A 17638-nucleotide genomic window follows, 5' to 3' on the forward strand; every position below is an offset into this window, starting at 1 on the left:
AGATGGCCCTGGCGTGGCCAACTCGAAATCTGATTGGTTAAAGCAACGGTTTCATTGCCATTGATTTAAACTAACAGACGCCTGCGCTGTTGATTCTGAAGGCCTTAAAGTGGAAGTGAAGCAGTCAGTCAAGTTTACATTATTTAGTAAAGTGATTTCCACTTTGATTAAAAAATATATAACAAACATGATTAATGTAACCATTTTAAAGAAAAAAGGTTGTTTTGTTATAGCTTTTGGAGCAAGGGCTCCGCCATCTTGCAGTACCACCGCGTGTGACGTCAAGGGGGCGGTTCGCTCCGATGGCCAGTGAAGTAATATAAGCATTTCTTTACATTTTGAACACACGCTTATTTTGAAATGGAGGAAGATTACATTGAAAGCACTGTTAAGTCCATAATAAGTGCAATTGCCTATGCATTTGAGCCGATACGGCGATGGGACCACACGATTGCTGAAATATGATTGGATAAAAGCTCTAATATAAACATACACTGCTGGAAGCAGTGCAACCAAGAGAAAAGCTATGAAATGAAGAGAATAGACTATTGGAAATAATTTAATACACATTCATGGAAAAATACATCAAAACTAAATCAGTGATTCTGATAGCAGATAAGGCTTTGCTGGCCCTGACAGCCCACCACTGCTTTTACTAAAGTGGTTCAGCTTGCAGGATTGCAGAATGACTAAACAAACCTTATCAGCATGATGGTGTGAAACCAAAAATATTTGGTCATAGTTCGACTTGAACTGGTTACAAAATAGATGAAGAAAATGATACAACATACATTTACCTGTATGAGAAAACACACACTGTACCTGAGAGAGAGAAAGAGATAACGAGGGTGAGATCTTTGTCTGTCCATGAAAACAGAGCTTTTAGAGCTTCATGAGAATGTGAAAGATGCTGCCTGTCTATATCACAGAATCTACTTCAGTTTTCTCAAGTACATACAGAGAAGCAAAGAGTCTCAGAATTCATTGTATGTGGATGATCTTCACATTCAAGACCCAATATATTGTAAAATGCAAATGTTGGAGTTCAGATCATTCGTGTTATAAATAATAAAGTTTTCACTTAAAGTAAATGTTTTCTCATAAATGACTCACTCTCTGCTGTATCTCAGCACCAGAAGGGAACTGTAGGGAAATGGGTTTGTGCTCTTTTAACTCGTGGCAGTGTTTATATCTCCAGCATCCTGGTGCTGAGTGTCACCACAGTAACTCCACGCCTTAGTGAATGTGAAACATCAAACATCAGCTGACATGCCACTGCAAACGAAATGACACGTATCTATGTATTTGAGAACCAGTCTGAGCACTATCAGAACAAACCTCAGTGTCATGATGAAATACAGAAACACAATACAACAATGGTGCATGCAATACAAATGTTCTGGTTTTTGCATGCAAGGTATTTCTTGGAAGAATAATGTTTATGTTAAATAATGTTATCAGTGTTTTCTCAGCCAAGCACATCGCATTAGGTATATTTCCTCTTAGATGTTTTCTGGTTTAAAAAAGGAAAAACTTCATTGTAGAACGTAATACGTATACAATACAAAAGACTTGCATTCATGATATTTCTTGGATGAATAATATGTCAAACTGAAGGCAAATATTAGCATTGTCATAACACGATAACAATGAACAAGAGTAGATAAAAGCCAAAAGAGCATTCAGAAGAATCCAACTGAAAGAAAACAAACAAGCAACACACAAGCACTTGTTTGCTTAACACTAAGGTTTGAAAGGTGAATTCATGACAAGGCTGCATGTTTGGGGCTTCTGTTTTTCTCTGTATGAATGAGGATGTAACTGGAATTTCTGCATTCTTTTCATGTTCTTACATTGATGACAAACAAAACCAATGACATGAAGGTGTGTTCACATCATACCAATCTACTCACTCACTCACTCACTCACTCACTCACTCTTCTGACCCGAGCAGATCTAAAAAAAAAAAAAAGAAAAAAAAATGTTTTTCATTGATGAAAACCATAATATACAGTGGAAAGGAAGCCAGGTCAGGCTGAAGGTGATGACAGTCACCAGGATGAGTTTCTCGCTTTGGATGTGCCTATACGAAACCATGTCTAGCGAGTCTATCAGATCATACAGCATCAAGAAACCCAGCTGAATTTCCAAACAGTGCTGCAGTATTACACTAATCTAAAAATATATATAAAAAAATTAACATTCCCTATCCACATAATCATTTTTATTATCTATTTATATATCCATCTATAATTTATAAACAGCCTAACTGAGACTGGAGCATTACTAGTGAACTTTTTTTTTTAATTAAAAACTTCATTTATTAATCTTTCACACACTAGTGAACTTTAAAAAACAACAACAACAAACCTTCAAGCATCCTTTGTAGAGCAGCCCTTAGTTTGTCGTTCATGGACAAATTTGGCCATGAAGGTCTCAGCTGTGATCCCAATTTTTATTTTTATTTTTTATTTTTTTTAATAAATGTCATATCACTGTCTTCGATAAAATAAAATAAAATAAAATAAAATATCAATTTATGCATTTTTTTGTGATTTTTGGTGTTTTTTAATTGATTTATCTGTAAAAGTAGCATATTTTATATCAAACATGCTTAATTTTATGTTATATTTAGTATTTCATTTACTTCAGTAAAAAAAAAGAACACAAAAAAAACACCTTCCAGTAAGTTCAGACAGCCAAAATCCTAACATTTTGGTGACTTTAGGGACATCTGGTGACTTATGATGGTATAGAAATATCAAAACGTCAAAAATATCTATATGGCTGTAGTACTCAATGCGCTGCATAGGCTGAAATCTATAAACCATTGTTATAACGAACTTAATTAAGCTTTAGATTTTATCACAAGTCAAAATTGTAGAATTTAAACAACAACAACAACATTTGTGTTGGGTGAGACTACAAAGATGCCAAAATATGCTTACAGTGAAATCTTACCATGCTATAAGGAAAATACAAAGCAGGAGACAGAGTAATCATTTATTTAACAAAAAATAAAAATAAAAAATCCCAGCAAATTTCAATAACTCAAAAAAGTAAAATGGCATCAAATGAGCAAGAGTAAACAATAAACCTAACAAGTAGCATGTTCCAGACATTTCCTGCAGTAGGATTTTGATCTGACTTTGCTGTGTGTGTGTGTGTGTGTGTGTTTGTCACATTGAGAATGTTGTATGTGTATGTATGATCTGCATTGTGTTTGATTTATTGAATTTTATTGGACAAATAAAAAGAAAAATGAAGGAATTTTGTTTTTTCTATTCAAACACTTTGTTGAATTGAGTCCATTTTTTTTGTGGCATTTCAAGTGGCAAACGTAGGAAAAGTAGCCAAGTCTTGTACAGCTCAGATTAAGGAAACAATTAATACATAAATAAATAAATAAATAAATACATTATTTTGCCCAAATCTGTTCCGAAGGAAGCTTGAAGGTTAATTAAAAACATTATATATTTATTTCCTACACCCTTGAAATCTCCTCTAGTTGATTTTCAGCGGTTTCTCACATGTATGAACTACTCTGTGCTTTTAATGCTGACTTAAACATGGTGTTTTGTTGAGTTGCATTTAAAATGTCACAGTAAACATTTCTGGATGCAAAAGCCACAAGATGGTTTCTAATTTCCACTTCTAAGATCACTAAATCTTTCATTTCCTTCTTAATTTTGTTCACACTTGTGCTTTTGGGAACCTTCAGAATAATGTTTTATGCCTCAAAACAAAACTTCAAGACTGTGAAATCATGCAAAAAAACAAACAAACATGAAAGCAAAACCTGGGTGTGGGTCTTTTGTGGGTCTTTTTTCTCAAGTCTCTTTAAGGGCCCAATGAGGGTCAACAAGTAGCATGTTCCAGACATTTCCTGCAGTAGGACTTTGATCTGACTTTGCTGTGTGTGTGTGTGTGTGTGTGTGTTTGTCACATTGAGAATGTTGTATGTGTATGTATGATCTGCATTGTGTTTGATTTATTGAATTTTATTGGACAAATAAAAAGAAAAATGAAGGAATTTTGTTTTTTCTATTCAAACACTTTGTTGAATTGAGTCCATTTTTTTTGTGGCATTTCAAGTGGCAAACGTAGGAAAAGTAGCCAAGTCTTGTACAGCTCAGATTAAGGAAACAATTAATACATAAATAAATAAATAAATAAATACATTATTTTGCCCAAATCTGTTCCGAAGGAAGCTTGAAGGTTAATTAAAAACATTATATATTTATTTCCTACACCCTTGAAATCTCCTCTAGTTGATTTTCAGCGGTTTCTCACATGTATGAACTACTCTGTGCTTTTAATGCTGACTTAAACATGGTGTTTTGTTGAGTTGCATTTAAAATGTCACAGTAAACATTTCTGGATGCAAAAGCCACAAGATGGTTTCTAATTTCCACTTCTAAGATCACTAAATCTTTCATTTCCTTCTTAATTTTGTTCACACTTGTGCTTTTGGGAACCTTCAGAATAATGTTTTATGCCTCAAAACAAAACTTCAAGACTGTGAAATCATGCAAAAAAACAAACAAACATGAAAGCAAAACCTGGGTGTGGGTCTTTTGTGGGTCTTTTTTCTCAAGTCTCTTTAAGGGCCCAATGAGGGTCATGGCTTCTAGGGGCCTAAGCTGTATCTCAGCACCAGAATATCATGTTATTCATATAAATCCAGTATCGTGGTGCTGAGAGTGACCACAGCAACACCACTCCTTACAGTAAATATAAAATAATGCCATCAGGTTTCACCTCAGCAAACTGAATCTATGTGGTTAAGAACCAGCCTGATGAGAACAGACTCCAAAAGCAATCTGAACACATAGAAAAGCACACTACAAAAACACATGCAATACAAAAGGCCCAGCTCGTGCTCAAAAGGCATTTCTTGTATGAACAATATGTGAAATAATGTGATTAACATGATCATAATATGAAAGAATAGATGTCTATAGTAGGATCCTGCTGAAAAGATCAGATTAGACCAACAAGTTGGCCAAGTCTTTTTAGTTCTTTTTATACTGGTATGGTCTTCGTTTAGCTGGTGGACTTGACTTAGTCACTGACTATTATCTTTCTCGTAATTCTGGATGATCAAGGAAATGTTGGTTAACCTAGTAATATCCTAGTTAACCTATTTGCATATCATGAATGACCTGCAGATGGCAGCAGAGGAGCGCTGATACAAACAGAAAAGACTTTCAAGCGTCCAAAAATATCACTTGAATATAGTCAGTCATATATCAGTCATTTGATCTGTCAGTGTAATGAAAATAAGCAGCATCCATATACAGAGTTTAATAATCAATATCAAACGAGCAGAAGCAGCTGCTGTGCTGAATATTGCCGCCTTGTGTCAGTAGTATATACATTTATACAAAGCATTAATAAAAACACTGAAATTAACAAAAGTGAAAGGGGATTCGTAGCTTTGTCAAAATGTTATTGATTATACTGTATTTTTTAAATAATATTAATCTCACACATACACACAAAGTTTGAGGTTTATTTAAAAAATGTGTTTTCACTCACAGTAAGAGATGTTTGCTTGCATGTACCCACCAGTGAGGTCCCCGGTAATAAAAGGTGAATATAACTGCATAATATATAAACTGCATAATATATAAACGCTTCTTTGGTACTAGAAGAATATTGCATAACTCCATATAGTGCAAGATAAACGAAACTAAACATAACTATTTGACAGCTGCTTTTTTACAATAGAAATTTTAAATGACAAAAATAATCATGAATGCAATCTGACATGGTTTTTAAGCTAGTCTAATTCTTATCCAAACGTGTTAAAATGTAGAGAAATCAAATTAATTTTGGGACTGTAATATTTTAAAAAACAAAAAAAACCTGCATATGCTTCCCTGTTTGCAGTCACCGCATAGAACATTTTCAGTCAGAGAATCTGAATAATTTTTTAGCTAAAATTAGATCTAAATAAACCATATGATTAAATAATTCATGTAAAATCACCGAACAACAACAACAACAACAACACAAAGACAAGAGACCAGACCCAAGACTGTCAGATAGAGCTTTATTCAAAAAACGTAACTCAATAAAGATAAAAAAATACAAAATAAAACAGCGGACAGGAATATTCAAAGGCTGTTTAATTGAATGTTTTGCATTGAACATCATTTGTGTCTTTCCTTGTTTCTTACCTTTAGACTAAAAATATGTAATAATATGTTTTAAGTAGAACTCTTTTTTTTTCTAGAATTATAAATGAAAGAAAATGTAATATAAAACATGCAATGGTTATTTCTTCTTCTTCTTCTTCGGAACACAAAATTGTGTACAGCAAAAATATGTTTTAAATTTCCAAAACAGTTAGCAAAGCGAAGTAATAAGTATACTGGATGTTCAGCATGAGAACATTCTTAGTTACAAACATTTTTTTTTCCCACAAAACAACTTTTTCCCCTTTTAACAAATAGCAACATTCAAGTGATAATAGTAAGAATTTGCCATTAGGCTAGTATTATAACGTTGTTACATACTGTACAAAAACATTTTAAAGGCTAAATGTAAATGAACCAGATCAAAAAATGTACATCAGACTTGTTGCTTACTGCGTAGCCTATCTGTGTAAACTCCTAAACTGTATCTTTTCTCTGGCTGCTAATGGTGGAAATATTACATTTTATTCATTTATTCAAGTTTTATGTCTATATAGAATGTTCTAAATAATATGTTTTTACTGGAAAATTGTGACAACTAGCCCCAGTTTCCCCCAATACTCTTGATTTTGTAAAACTATTAATTCTTCAGGAAAATCCACATCATATCCAAGAACATGTTATATAATCATACGCAGATGCTGTTGACTTGATGACTATTTTTATAGAAAAGGCCCCCTCGGCGTACTGAAAGAGCAATGATGAAAACAATTAGCATTTAAACTGCACTTAACCCAAAATTAATCCGAACAAAACTCTACTTTAGTTTGTTGTACTTATAGAAATAAAAACCTTCATAAAATAATAGTAATGATATTTAGTAACGATTTGAAGATGGTTTCACATATTTACCTTATTGCACTTGTAACAGTTTTGCGTCTTGAGGCTGATATGTAACTTTTGTCTGCAGATCAGCATTATAAACATGTTTTTCCATCCGTTCTGTTTTTCCAACAGCAGAAACTAGAAAGAAACAGATAATTTAGATTCATTATTTTTAAGCTGTAACAATATATGGAGACACAAACATGCCAAACTAACAGTCAAAAGACTAAGTAATGAAAAATATCTTCACCTCCTAACTGCAGAAGAGCATCATATTCATATTTTCACATGCAGCCCCACCACTAGTGTTTATTTAATTTGATCATTTAATTTCAGAAGAATAACTTACCGATCAGCAGAATGAGCAGAAGTCCGTTCATCAGTCCAGATATGATGCTAATATTCTGCCATTGTGTTTGATTCTGATCAATAAACTCCACCACTGTATGATTGTGACACTCAGTTATTAGTTGAATTGCTTCTGTAAAGAAATCATCCACGGTCTGTTACTGTCAGTCTATTACTGGAACATAATGAGAATGATGCAGGTTTGTAAAACTGAATTAAATATTAATAACTTATTTATCTCTGTGTGGAGTGACCAATGAGAGGCCTTATGTTTTTCTATGAATAACAAATGTAAAAAAATAATCACACTTATTTTCAGAATGTTTTAATCACTACAGGAGCAAATAAACTCACCGGTGAAGTATATTCTGGTGCTGTTGCTGAGTTTTGGAGGTGTTTCTGTGTTCATACAGTAATAAACTCCTAATTCATCAGCAGTCACATTATTAATAACCAGACGATGTTTAAACTGCACTGAATATTTCTTTCTGAATGTTTTATTATGGTAAAAAGGTGATGTTGTGGTTGATAAAGATCGTAGAATCACTGTTGGAGGATCTGATGATTTCAGTAAAATCCAATAAACCTCATTTTCATCAAGATCACAGTTTATGATCACATTTGATCCCAGATCAGTTAGTAGATCTGACACTGCATACTGACAACAGATTAATACCACTGTGTGAAGAATAAAAAAATATATATTATAAAAGTCTTCAAAGAATATATGGTAAAAATATTAATAATATGTAAACTCACTGAGCTGAAGCTGTATGATCTTCATGTTGTTGTCTTGATCACTTCAGTATAAAATCTGGCTCCCTCCACAATGTGTAATGAAGTCACTGCAGGAGAAGACAAGAAAGACATACACATGAAGAAGAGGAAGTCAAGTTTGACCACACTGTTTTAACACACAATGATCCATGACCTCAATAACGAAGAGCCTCATCACTTCATTAGCCGTGTACAAATTCCAGTTATGGGGCCCCGAGACACCAAATTTTGTTACCCTTATCATGCTGTCTCTCTCTCATTGTTTGTAGTTTATTTACCCCTACAGAAACTGTTGAATAAAGTCATTATTTTTGTATTCTTTGCACACACAAAAACAATTATTCTTATAGCTTAAGGGAAAGTTACTTTAAATGTAATGCATTACAATATTGCATTACTCCACATAAAGTAACTAATTGTGTTACTTAGTTACTTTTTATGGTAAGTAATGCATTACGTTACTTCTGCGTTACTTTTTGTCACCTGGGCTGGGCTTGCTTATTTGTTTTTAATAACAGAAAACCCAAAAGTTGTATTTTTGGCGACTGTAAAGTCCTTTTCACACCAAGAGTGAAATGAATAAGCCTCAGGCTGAAGAAAATCCCTCTGCCTCTGCACTTACTACCAATTTCTCTAAACACGGGGATAGGAAAGATGTCAGTGAATAAATAGGAAAACAAAGTAACTTGCGTTACTCATTTGAAAAAGTAAATCAGATATTTTCTTGTTAATTTAAACTTAATGTTTTACTTTACTAGTTACTTGAAAATAGTAATCTGATTACGTAACTTGCATTATTTGTAATGCATTACCCCCAACACTGTTCATAACATTACGATTGAGCCACTGATGCCACATGGACTATTTTAATGATGTCCTTACTACCTTTATGGGCCTTGAACGTCTCAGTTGTGTTACTGTCTATTTAGGGTAAGAAAGCTCTTGGATTTCATCAAACATATATTTATTTGTGTTCTGAAGATGAACGAAAGTCTTACGGGTTTGGAATGAAATGAGGGTGAGTAAGCTGTTTGCGCATCAGTATGCCCTTTAATAAATCACTGGAGATTGCGAGCTAAGATGCAGACGAGTCCTACAACATTTAGATGCAATGAAAGGTTGCCAATCATTTTTCAAAATGTTGTGTTCGATTTTTATATCTTTTTTTAGTCATTTAAAAATAGACACTTCAAGCTTTCTTTAGATATATTTCTCATGTAGTTATCGTTCACGTAGTAAATCGTTTCAGGAAGATATTCGCGGAGACTGAGAATGCAGAAAGCGCACCCTATTTGTTTTCTTTATTTAAAAAAATAAAATAATGCGAGTGTAGCCAATACAAATAAAACTTATGTAATTTTTCAGTCAATATTACATTAATAAAATAACTATGAGTTTCACTTTGTAGTGTATTTTTTGTTTTAGATTTGATAGCTTGAAAAGTAAAGTAAACTTGAAAGTAACTTGAAAGTAAAGTAATTGGTAGTCTGATTACTTTTTAAATGCAGTAATCAGTAATGTAATCAAATTACAATTTTAAAGAAGTAATTAGTAATTTGTAGTGGATTACTTTTTTTTAGTAACTTAACCAACACAGTTAAGGACTAACAATAAACATGGGGTATTTTACCAGACACTTCAAGCTTTCTTTAGATATATTTCTCATGTAGTTATCGTTCACGTAGTAAATCGTTTCAGGAAGATATTCGCGGAGACTGAGAATGCAGAAAGCGCACCCTATTTGTTTTCTTTATTTAAAAAAATAAAATAATGCGAGTGTAGCCAATACAAATAAAACTTATGTAATTTTTCAGTCAATATTACATTAATAAAATAACTATGAGTTTCACTTTGTAGTGTATTTTTTGTTTTAGATTTGATAGCTTGAAAAGTAAAGTAAACTTGAAAGTAACTTGAAAGTAAAGTAATTGGTAGTCTGATTACTTTTTAAATGCAGTAATCAGTAATGTAATCAAATTACAATTTTAAAGAAGTAATTAGTAATTTGTAGTGGATTACTTTTTTTTAGTAACTTAACCAACACAGTTAAGGACTAACAATAAACATGGGGTATTTTAACACATTTTATGAAAAAAAAAAAAAAAAAAAAAGGATTTAACAACAGGTAACCGCTGACACCAGCAGAAAAAAAACATTCACATGCTGAATTGTTCTTTGTGTTTTACTTTTGTATCAAAATGTATATGTGCACAAGTTTTAAAATTTATCAGAATTATAAGTCAATTAAAGAAAAGGCCTAGTTCACCCACAAATTAAAGTTTGCTGTTAATTTACTCACCCTCAGGCCATCCAAGATGTAGGTGGCTTTTTTTTCTTCTTCAGTAGAACACTAAAGAAGATTGATAGCAGACATACTGCAATGCTGCATGCTTTTTTTTTCCATTGGCGGTTAAGACTGTGAGACCTTTATTAAAATAAAGGTATCAACTGTGCTCTCGTTTCACAGTTAAACCTCCACTCTAGACAAAGGTGAGAGTTGTTGGTTGTCAAGTGTGAAACCTAGTGGAACATGTTTCTGGTTTAGCACTTGAGCATTTGAGTTTAGTTACTGCGTAGTGTTTTTATTTTTTTATTTTATTGTTATTTATTATTTATTTACAATGAATCTGGAAATAGTGCTTAAGTTTTGTCTGTCCGCACAGTCATAAACCCCAAATTCTTCAATATTCAATAATAATTAATATTAACATGATGTTGGAATTATTTTGTTATTGAAGCAAAATGCTGTTTATAGCTATTATAGAGGGACTGTAGTGATAACCAGCTAAACATCTTTCTCATAGATTATCAAGAGTGGCATACTCAAACACACACAAAAACATACACATGGAAATGTATGAAGCAACTTTATAATAAACATATTTTTAAAAATCGCTTCATTATGAATTCCAGGTTATAACAACTGAAATTTGTTCTTAGAAAAAGGGTGTTTTTCATAAATGTCAAGTCGGGACAAGTACTGTATGCAAGTTTTAAATATTGTTATTTTATATTTATTATGTACTATTTACATATTGAGAAACATAATTGTTACAGGAAGGTATTAAAGGCAGTCATATTAATATCATTTCAAGCATGAGACTGAAATAAATACATTTAAAATATAAAAAGGTTTTTCCGTCTACAATATATTTCTGTCATTCATTTGTTAGCACATGTTTTATCTTTATTCCTGATTCCTATATACAAATAGATGTTTTCTCAAAATAAAACATATTTTAAAAACCATAGCAGACAGACTCTACATATTTTAAACAGGGCAAACAAAAAAAAAAACTGAGGGTTGAGAAAAGTACAAGCCACAACATTTAACTCTACAGACTTTAACATCTTATGAGCATTTAACTCGTTTTAAAAGACAGATTTCATTATAGGCATCAATTAAACCATCTTGACAAAATAAACAGACCTCTGTATCTTATTAAATGTAACCTCTTCTTGGTCCAACAACATTGAAAACACAGCTGATCAGGCTTCACAAAAATAATGAATAATGTGCACACAGTCCATTCTAAGGTCAAAGTGGCTGAAAAAGACATATCCACGTCGACAAACACTCACAGATAAACAGAATTCAGCAGATACTGATTAAGACAGTGATTCCAAAACAAAACTGTTCCAAATGACAAAGAAACCAACTAGTAAAAAAAAGTTCCTAAACACACATTTCATCTGAAGCAGGAGATTGCAAATGTTTTAATGCCTCCGACACCAAAATATGATGATTCTCTCCAGGACCCACTAAAATACAAAGGCAGGGACATATTTGCATGTTTAAAACATTATTACAATATTTATACAATGAACAACAAGTGTCCACTTCATAGACAGTAAATATTTTCAATGCAGTGTTTTCTACACATTATTAGAGTACTGTTACATGTTAATCCTAAAAAGAAATATAAAAGCCTTCAGTTAAATAAAATAATTATGATCAATTTTTCAATGGTTTCCAACCAGTCTTTAGAAAGCAGAATGAAAAATGAACAATAATAAAAAAAAATAAAAAAAATAAAAATATAAATATATATATATTTTTTTGTAAGTTAAGAACTTCCCCATAGATGCCAGTTTGAAAACCCCTGATCCGAGTAAAACATCAAGAAAAAGTAAACAAAATAAATATAAAAACAGTCATGTGTTCATGACTTCAGCAGGTTTAGAGCAGTATAGGTGCTGCCTGGATTGGTTGGACTGAATATTTTTACACAGTATGGAAAAGCTGAACCAAAATGAAGAAAGCCATTCCACGTGTCAGCAAGAATCCTTAATAATTATCAAGACAGAAATGAATTTTAGTAATAAGGATGGATTCACAGTTTTTTAAGTGTAGACGGTCTTGTTGCTGTTCTGTAACTTGTGTTTGCTGTAGATCAGTGTTGAGTTGTGATTGTTCTGCTGACCTTCTGTTTCCAACAAAAACATTTAATAGTCCTATTAATGGAACAGTTTATTAGATTCAGTATTTACAAAAGGTTGCACATAATGTAGTCAAAAGCCGAAAAAGAAATTCATGATACAAATGTTTTTACAGATGGCTAAAAATTAACTCACCGATCAGCACAATGATCAGAAGTCCGTTCATCAGACCCGATATGATAATAATAATCTTCCACTGTGTTTGATTCTGCTTGATATACTCAGTCACTGTATGATTGTGACACTCAGTTAACACAGTTAGAGGAGTTGGTTCTGTAATAAAAGTGTCCACAGTCTGTTACTGTAAAAATGTTACTGGCTACAGGTTTGTAGCACTTAAGATAATTATAATATATTATGGAATGTATAAATATGATTGTTTTTCATGAGTATTTAAAACAATTTAAGTAGTTAATGACTAGTGTGTATGTAAGCAGTGATCATCATTATGTCTTGATCACTGAAGAAGAAAATAAACTCACCAGTGAAGAATATTCTGGTGCTGTTGCTGAGTTTTGGAGGTGTTTCTGTGTTCATACAGTAATAAACTCCTAATTCATCAGCAGTTACATTATTTGTAACCAGACGATGTTTAAACTGCACTGAATATTTCTTTCTGAATGATTTATTAGGGTAAAAAGATGAAGTTGAGAATGATCGTAGAATGACTGTCGGAGGATCTGATGATTTCAGTAAAATCCAATAAACCTCATTTTCATCAAGATCACAGTTTATGCTCACATTTGATCCCAAATCAGTCAGTAGATCTGACACTGCATACTGACAACAGATTAATACATCTATAAGATAAAAAATAAATAACCCTGTGTCATGCATAGCATAAAACTATAATTTTAATAGTTATAAAGCATGTAAATATACTGATATCATGTAATAAACTCACAGAGCTGAAGCTGAATGATCTTCATCTTGTTGTCGTGGATTAAGACACTTCAGAATAAAATCTGCTTTCCTCCAAACAACACTGAAGATGAATCTACTGCAGCTCTAAAGCAAAGACATGAAGAGAAAAAAAACAAAAAAAAACTTCCCACATCAAGAGGAAGTCAAAGTCAAATCTGCTCTGCTCTCAACACCTAATTCCCCCTCACCATCATCACTTCATTAAGTTTAACACGTTTGATATTTCTCAAATATTTGGTATATTTCTCAGATTATGTCTGAAATTCTGAAATTCTCATCTATTCAGGACACTCATGTAGTGTGTGTTTGAAGGCTGGTATCTGGGTCCTGACACTCTTGTCTGGTTTGGTTTCAGTTTAATCTGGTTGCTAATGCTCTATGTTATGTTTTGTTTTGTCTTTTGTTGTGAGCACATGGTTAAGTTCTGATGCTCTTGCGCCAACTGGAGGCAATGGACTGGGGTCTCATGGGCACTCTGACCTGTTTGTTGTCAGGTGTTGTGACACCTTTGACCTTTCTACCATTGCCAGCATTATGTTTTTCAGCAATTTAAGCTAATCTGTGTGGAGAGAAGGACTACTGATTCAATTACAAAATATGGGTATTGGCGGAAGGATGTACAACTGGATTTTAGACTTCTTATCAAATCGGACATTTCATGTTAAAGTTGGAGATGATGTTTCAAACGATTTTAATATAGTAAATGGTATTCCGCAAGGTAGTGCTATTAGTCCAATTCTGTTTAACGTAATGATAAATGGCATCTTTGAGAATGTTGGTACAATTATTGGGTATTCATTATATGCAGATGGGGCTATATGGAAAAGATGGAAAAAATATTAGACATAAAATGAGTAATATTCAGAATGCTTAATGCTATAATAATAAACTATAATTAAAATTAAGAGGTGGACATATGACTGTGAATTTAAGATGTCAGTTATTAAATCATGTTACATGCTTTTTATTTGAAAAATTAAATGAGAAAATATACAGTTTAAATTACATGGTCAAAGTATGGAAAGGGTAACAACGTTCAAATATTTATAATGATGGTTTGATGAGAAATGTGTATGGAGAACACATGTTAAAAATATTGAAAATAAATGTAATAAAGTACTAAACCTTATGAGATCAGTTTCAGGGTATGACTGGGGTGGAGATAAACAGTCATTACTTGATATATACAAGGCCTTAAAATACAATCATGTTTTATATATATGGAGCAGCAGCTAAGAGTGTGCTGGAAAAACTAGACAGAATATAGTTCAGAGCTCTTAGACTTAGTGTTGGTGCTAATAAAACAACTCCTACTAATGCTTTACTTGTAGAAACTAAAGAACTACCACTTAAGACTAGTAAAGCTGTCACTAACATACTGGGTTAAGTTAAAAGGATCTGGGAAAGATCAGCCTGCTGCAGAGGTCTTATGTGATTGCTGGGACTATTCACAAGAACGAAAAGGTAAAGGATTCGGCTGGAATATTAATACAGTAGCCAAAGATTATGGTTTAAAGAGACTTGTGTATGGTCCAAATACGGTATGGGGTAATGTTCCTCCATGGATATTTCCAGTTTCAGTACCAGTATTTTGGGGACACATGAGAAAATGTGGGAATTTAGTAAGGCTGTCATGAATTTTCTTAAAGATACATGGTTTGAGCACAGAATATAGATTTTTTTTTGGATTATGTAAAGTAGGCTACATGAAGCCCTGAAGTTGCACACCCCGGTACAGTAGGTGGCGGTATGCATCTGAACACGTTAGTTGCGACCCACCATTAAAACCAGAAAGAAAGAGAGCGAGAGAGAGAGAGATTTGCTTGATTTTAGCCTTAATACTTTGATGCACAAAATGGGTCTAAAGTGACTTTTATATTTTCTATATCTTTGCAATAAATTAATTTCATCATTCAGTATTCCAGGAATTCCTCAATTAACTTGCTTTTGATCATCATAAATCCTTATTTTCATTTTTCCTTTCTTACTTTTTTAATAAAAACTTTTTTGTATCACTACCCTGATCTTTGATCATATTTAAGTACAAAACTTTTATCAAGGTTGGAGCAAAACTCTGCAGGACTGTGGCACTTCAGGACCGACGCTGACCATCCCTGGCCTACAACTTCACTTCATTTTCTTTTATTCAGTCATATTCACTATAATTCACTACAGTTGAAGACAATTTCAGTATTATCGGTTATCATTGATATGTGTATGTTATATGTGACAAAGTGGCAAATAAACATTTCAAGTGTTAAATGTGTTGAACTAAATAACTACTAAAATAATTATTAAAAAAAAAAAAAAATCTTTATTCTTTTGTTCTATCAAGCTTACATAGATGGGTCATTTTTGACCCATGTGTTTAAACTTGATGTAGTAACACAAAACCTGAAAAAATTAAATATTTTGTGGTCATTGGAAAAAAAATATTTTGAATATTCATGGATCATGGAATTTATAGATCAGGGAATATTAAGTGCTGAAATAAACTGCTTTCAAAAGATCAAAACAATGAACAAAAACAAAGAACAAAAAATGCCCAAAGAAGTATAAAATAACATAGGAAATGAATACGGGTCATTTTAGACCTGTGTTGTGCATTAGAAGGGGTTTGCATAGCTTGAGCATTAAAGGTTTAAAAATTCGAAAGTTACTTAAAAAATATATAACCTGAAGTTAGAGCAGGTTTCTGTGGTTCGATATTTGTGATTATGGATGGATACTAAGTTGACATTTGGAGTTCATATTAAAAAAAATAATTGACAAATGCAAGAAGGGCATTAATATATTAAGGTGTTTGGCTGGAACAGAATGGGGAGCTAGTCGACAATCTCTTTGGAGATTATATTGTGCTCTGATATGATCAACAATGGTAGTTTTGTACATTGCTCCGCATCAATGTCTTTGAGGAAAAAAGTAGAAATAGGGAAAATGCCATTAGAATTTAGAAGAATGCAATTAAGAATGGTATATTGTATTTCAATTAAAGGTCATGGAGAAATGCACCCAGTTAAAAAACGTCCTGGAAAAATGTTGGGAATATGAATATTCAAAGGTGGAAAGCTATGGCTGGATAGCAGATAAAGAGGCACAGCGAATGTGCATAAGTGAAATTACCAACGGTAATATTACCTACTGTCCCTACATGGCTGTATATGTTACCATTAGTTGATCTTCAGGTGAAAAATATAATTCTGGAAAAACAAAAATATATGTCAAAGGAGTTGGCGAGACAATATGGACATGGAATATAATCATTGTTTACAAACAGAGATGGCTCAAAAGATCCAGCATTGAGTAGAACAGCTTCAGCTGTTGTCGTTCTGGAGTTAAATTATACAATAAGTAAAAGGATCACAGATAATTGATCGGTTTATACAGCAGAGATGATTGCAATTATGTTAGCAGTTCAGTGGGTGGAGAACTTGAATCATAAAAATGTGGTAATATGCTCAGAGTCATATTCTGTGTTAACAAGTATTATGTATGGCAAATCCACATCCAGACAATATATACTAATAGAAATCCTTCACTCGACATAGATGACAAAGTCAAGGAACAAATATTTATTTTGTATGGGTACCGGCTCATGTTGGGGTGGAAGGAAACGAAAAAGCATATATTTTAGCTAAGAAGACCTTAAAAAATACAGAAATAGGACTAAGTACTACTCCATTAAGCAAATTTGAAGTTAAAGGAATAATCAAAAGAGCAATAAAAGGTTTCTGGCAAGTGAGCTGGGATAAGGAAGGAAAGGGAAGACACTTGTACAGAATTCAAAGAGAAGTAGGTCATAAAAGAGAGGTTTGTGGAAATAGAAGGGAAGACGTGGTTATTTCACGTCTCCGTATGCTCTCAACCATTCTTTAAGTATTATTAAGAAACATGAGTCAGGTTTATGTAATAATTGTAAAAAAACCCAAAGACAATAGATCATGATCTGTTAGAATGCACCTGATATAAAAATAAAGGTTAATACTAGAAAATCAAACCAAGTCAATAGGTAAGTGGTTTGTCAATTCAGAATTTATTAAGAAATTCATCACAAGTTTTCAAGATAATATTATAATTTATAGAGGTCACAAATAAAAAAAATAAAAAAATAAATAAAAAAT

At 32.7% G+C, this 17638-nt stretch overlaps 2 protein-coding genes across 2 annotated transcripts in view; both read right to left on the reverse strand.

Moving 5' to 3' along the window:
- Positions 1 to 8160, reverse strand: part of LOC107704541 (uncharacterized) — a 68805-nt gene extending 60645 nt beyond the window's left edge. The window contains exons 1-3 of the mRNA XM_016507481.1: positions 8136 to 8160; positions 7731 to 8054; positions 7378 to 7509 (exon numbers count right to left, since the gene is read on the reverse strand). Coding sequence (XP_016362967.1) covers positions 7378 to 7509; positions 7731 to 8054; positions 8136 to 8160 — 481 coding nt within the window. The remainder of the gene's footprint in view (positions 1 to 7377; positions 7510 to 7730; positions 8055 to 8135) is intronic.
- A 2460-nt stretch (positions 8161 to 10620) lies between these two features.
- LOC107704533 (uncharacterized) lies at positions 10621 to 13522 on the reverse strand. The gene is made up of 5 exons (XM_016507473.1): positions 13498 to 13522; positions 13076 to 13393; positions 12729 to 12866; positions 12492 to 12608; positions 10621 to 10673 (listed from the first exon to the last, which is right to left on the reverse strand). Exons 1-5 carry the CDS (start codon positions 13520 to 13522, stop codon positions 10621 to 10623), a joined length of 651 nt encoding a protein of 216 aa, XP_016362959.1.
- Positions 13523 to 17638: the final 4116 nt, after the last annotated feature.

Source organism: Sinocyclocheilus anshuiensis, unplaced genomic scaffold (assembly GCF_001515605.1).
Source record: "Sinocyclocheilus anshuiensis isolate Anshui unplaced genomic scaffold, SAMN03320099.WGS_v1.1 scaffold2038, whole genome shotgun sequence".
Classification (NCBI taxonomy): domain Eukaryota; kingdom Metazoa; phylum Chordata; class Actinopteri; order Cypriniformes; family Cyprinidae; genus Sinocyclocheilus; species Sinocyclocheilus anshuiensis.

Excerpts from the sequence above, each read along its gene's own strand:
- LOC107704533 (XM_016507473.1), bottom strand. The coding sequence starts at position 13,522 with ATGAAGATCATTCAGCTTCAGCTCT. Across the intron at positions 12,867-13,075 it reads CACCAGAATATTCTTCACTG|AACCAACTCCTCTAACTGTG; the intron begins GTGAGTTTATTT and ends CTTTTATTACAG. Across the intron at positions 12,609-12,728 it reads TCTGATCATTGTGCTGATCG|GACTATTAAATGTTTTTGTT; the intron begins GTGAGTTAATTT and ends TTCCATTAATAG.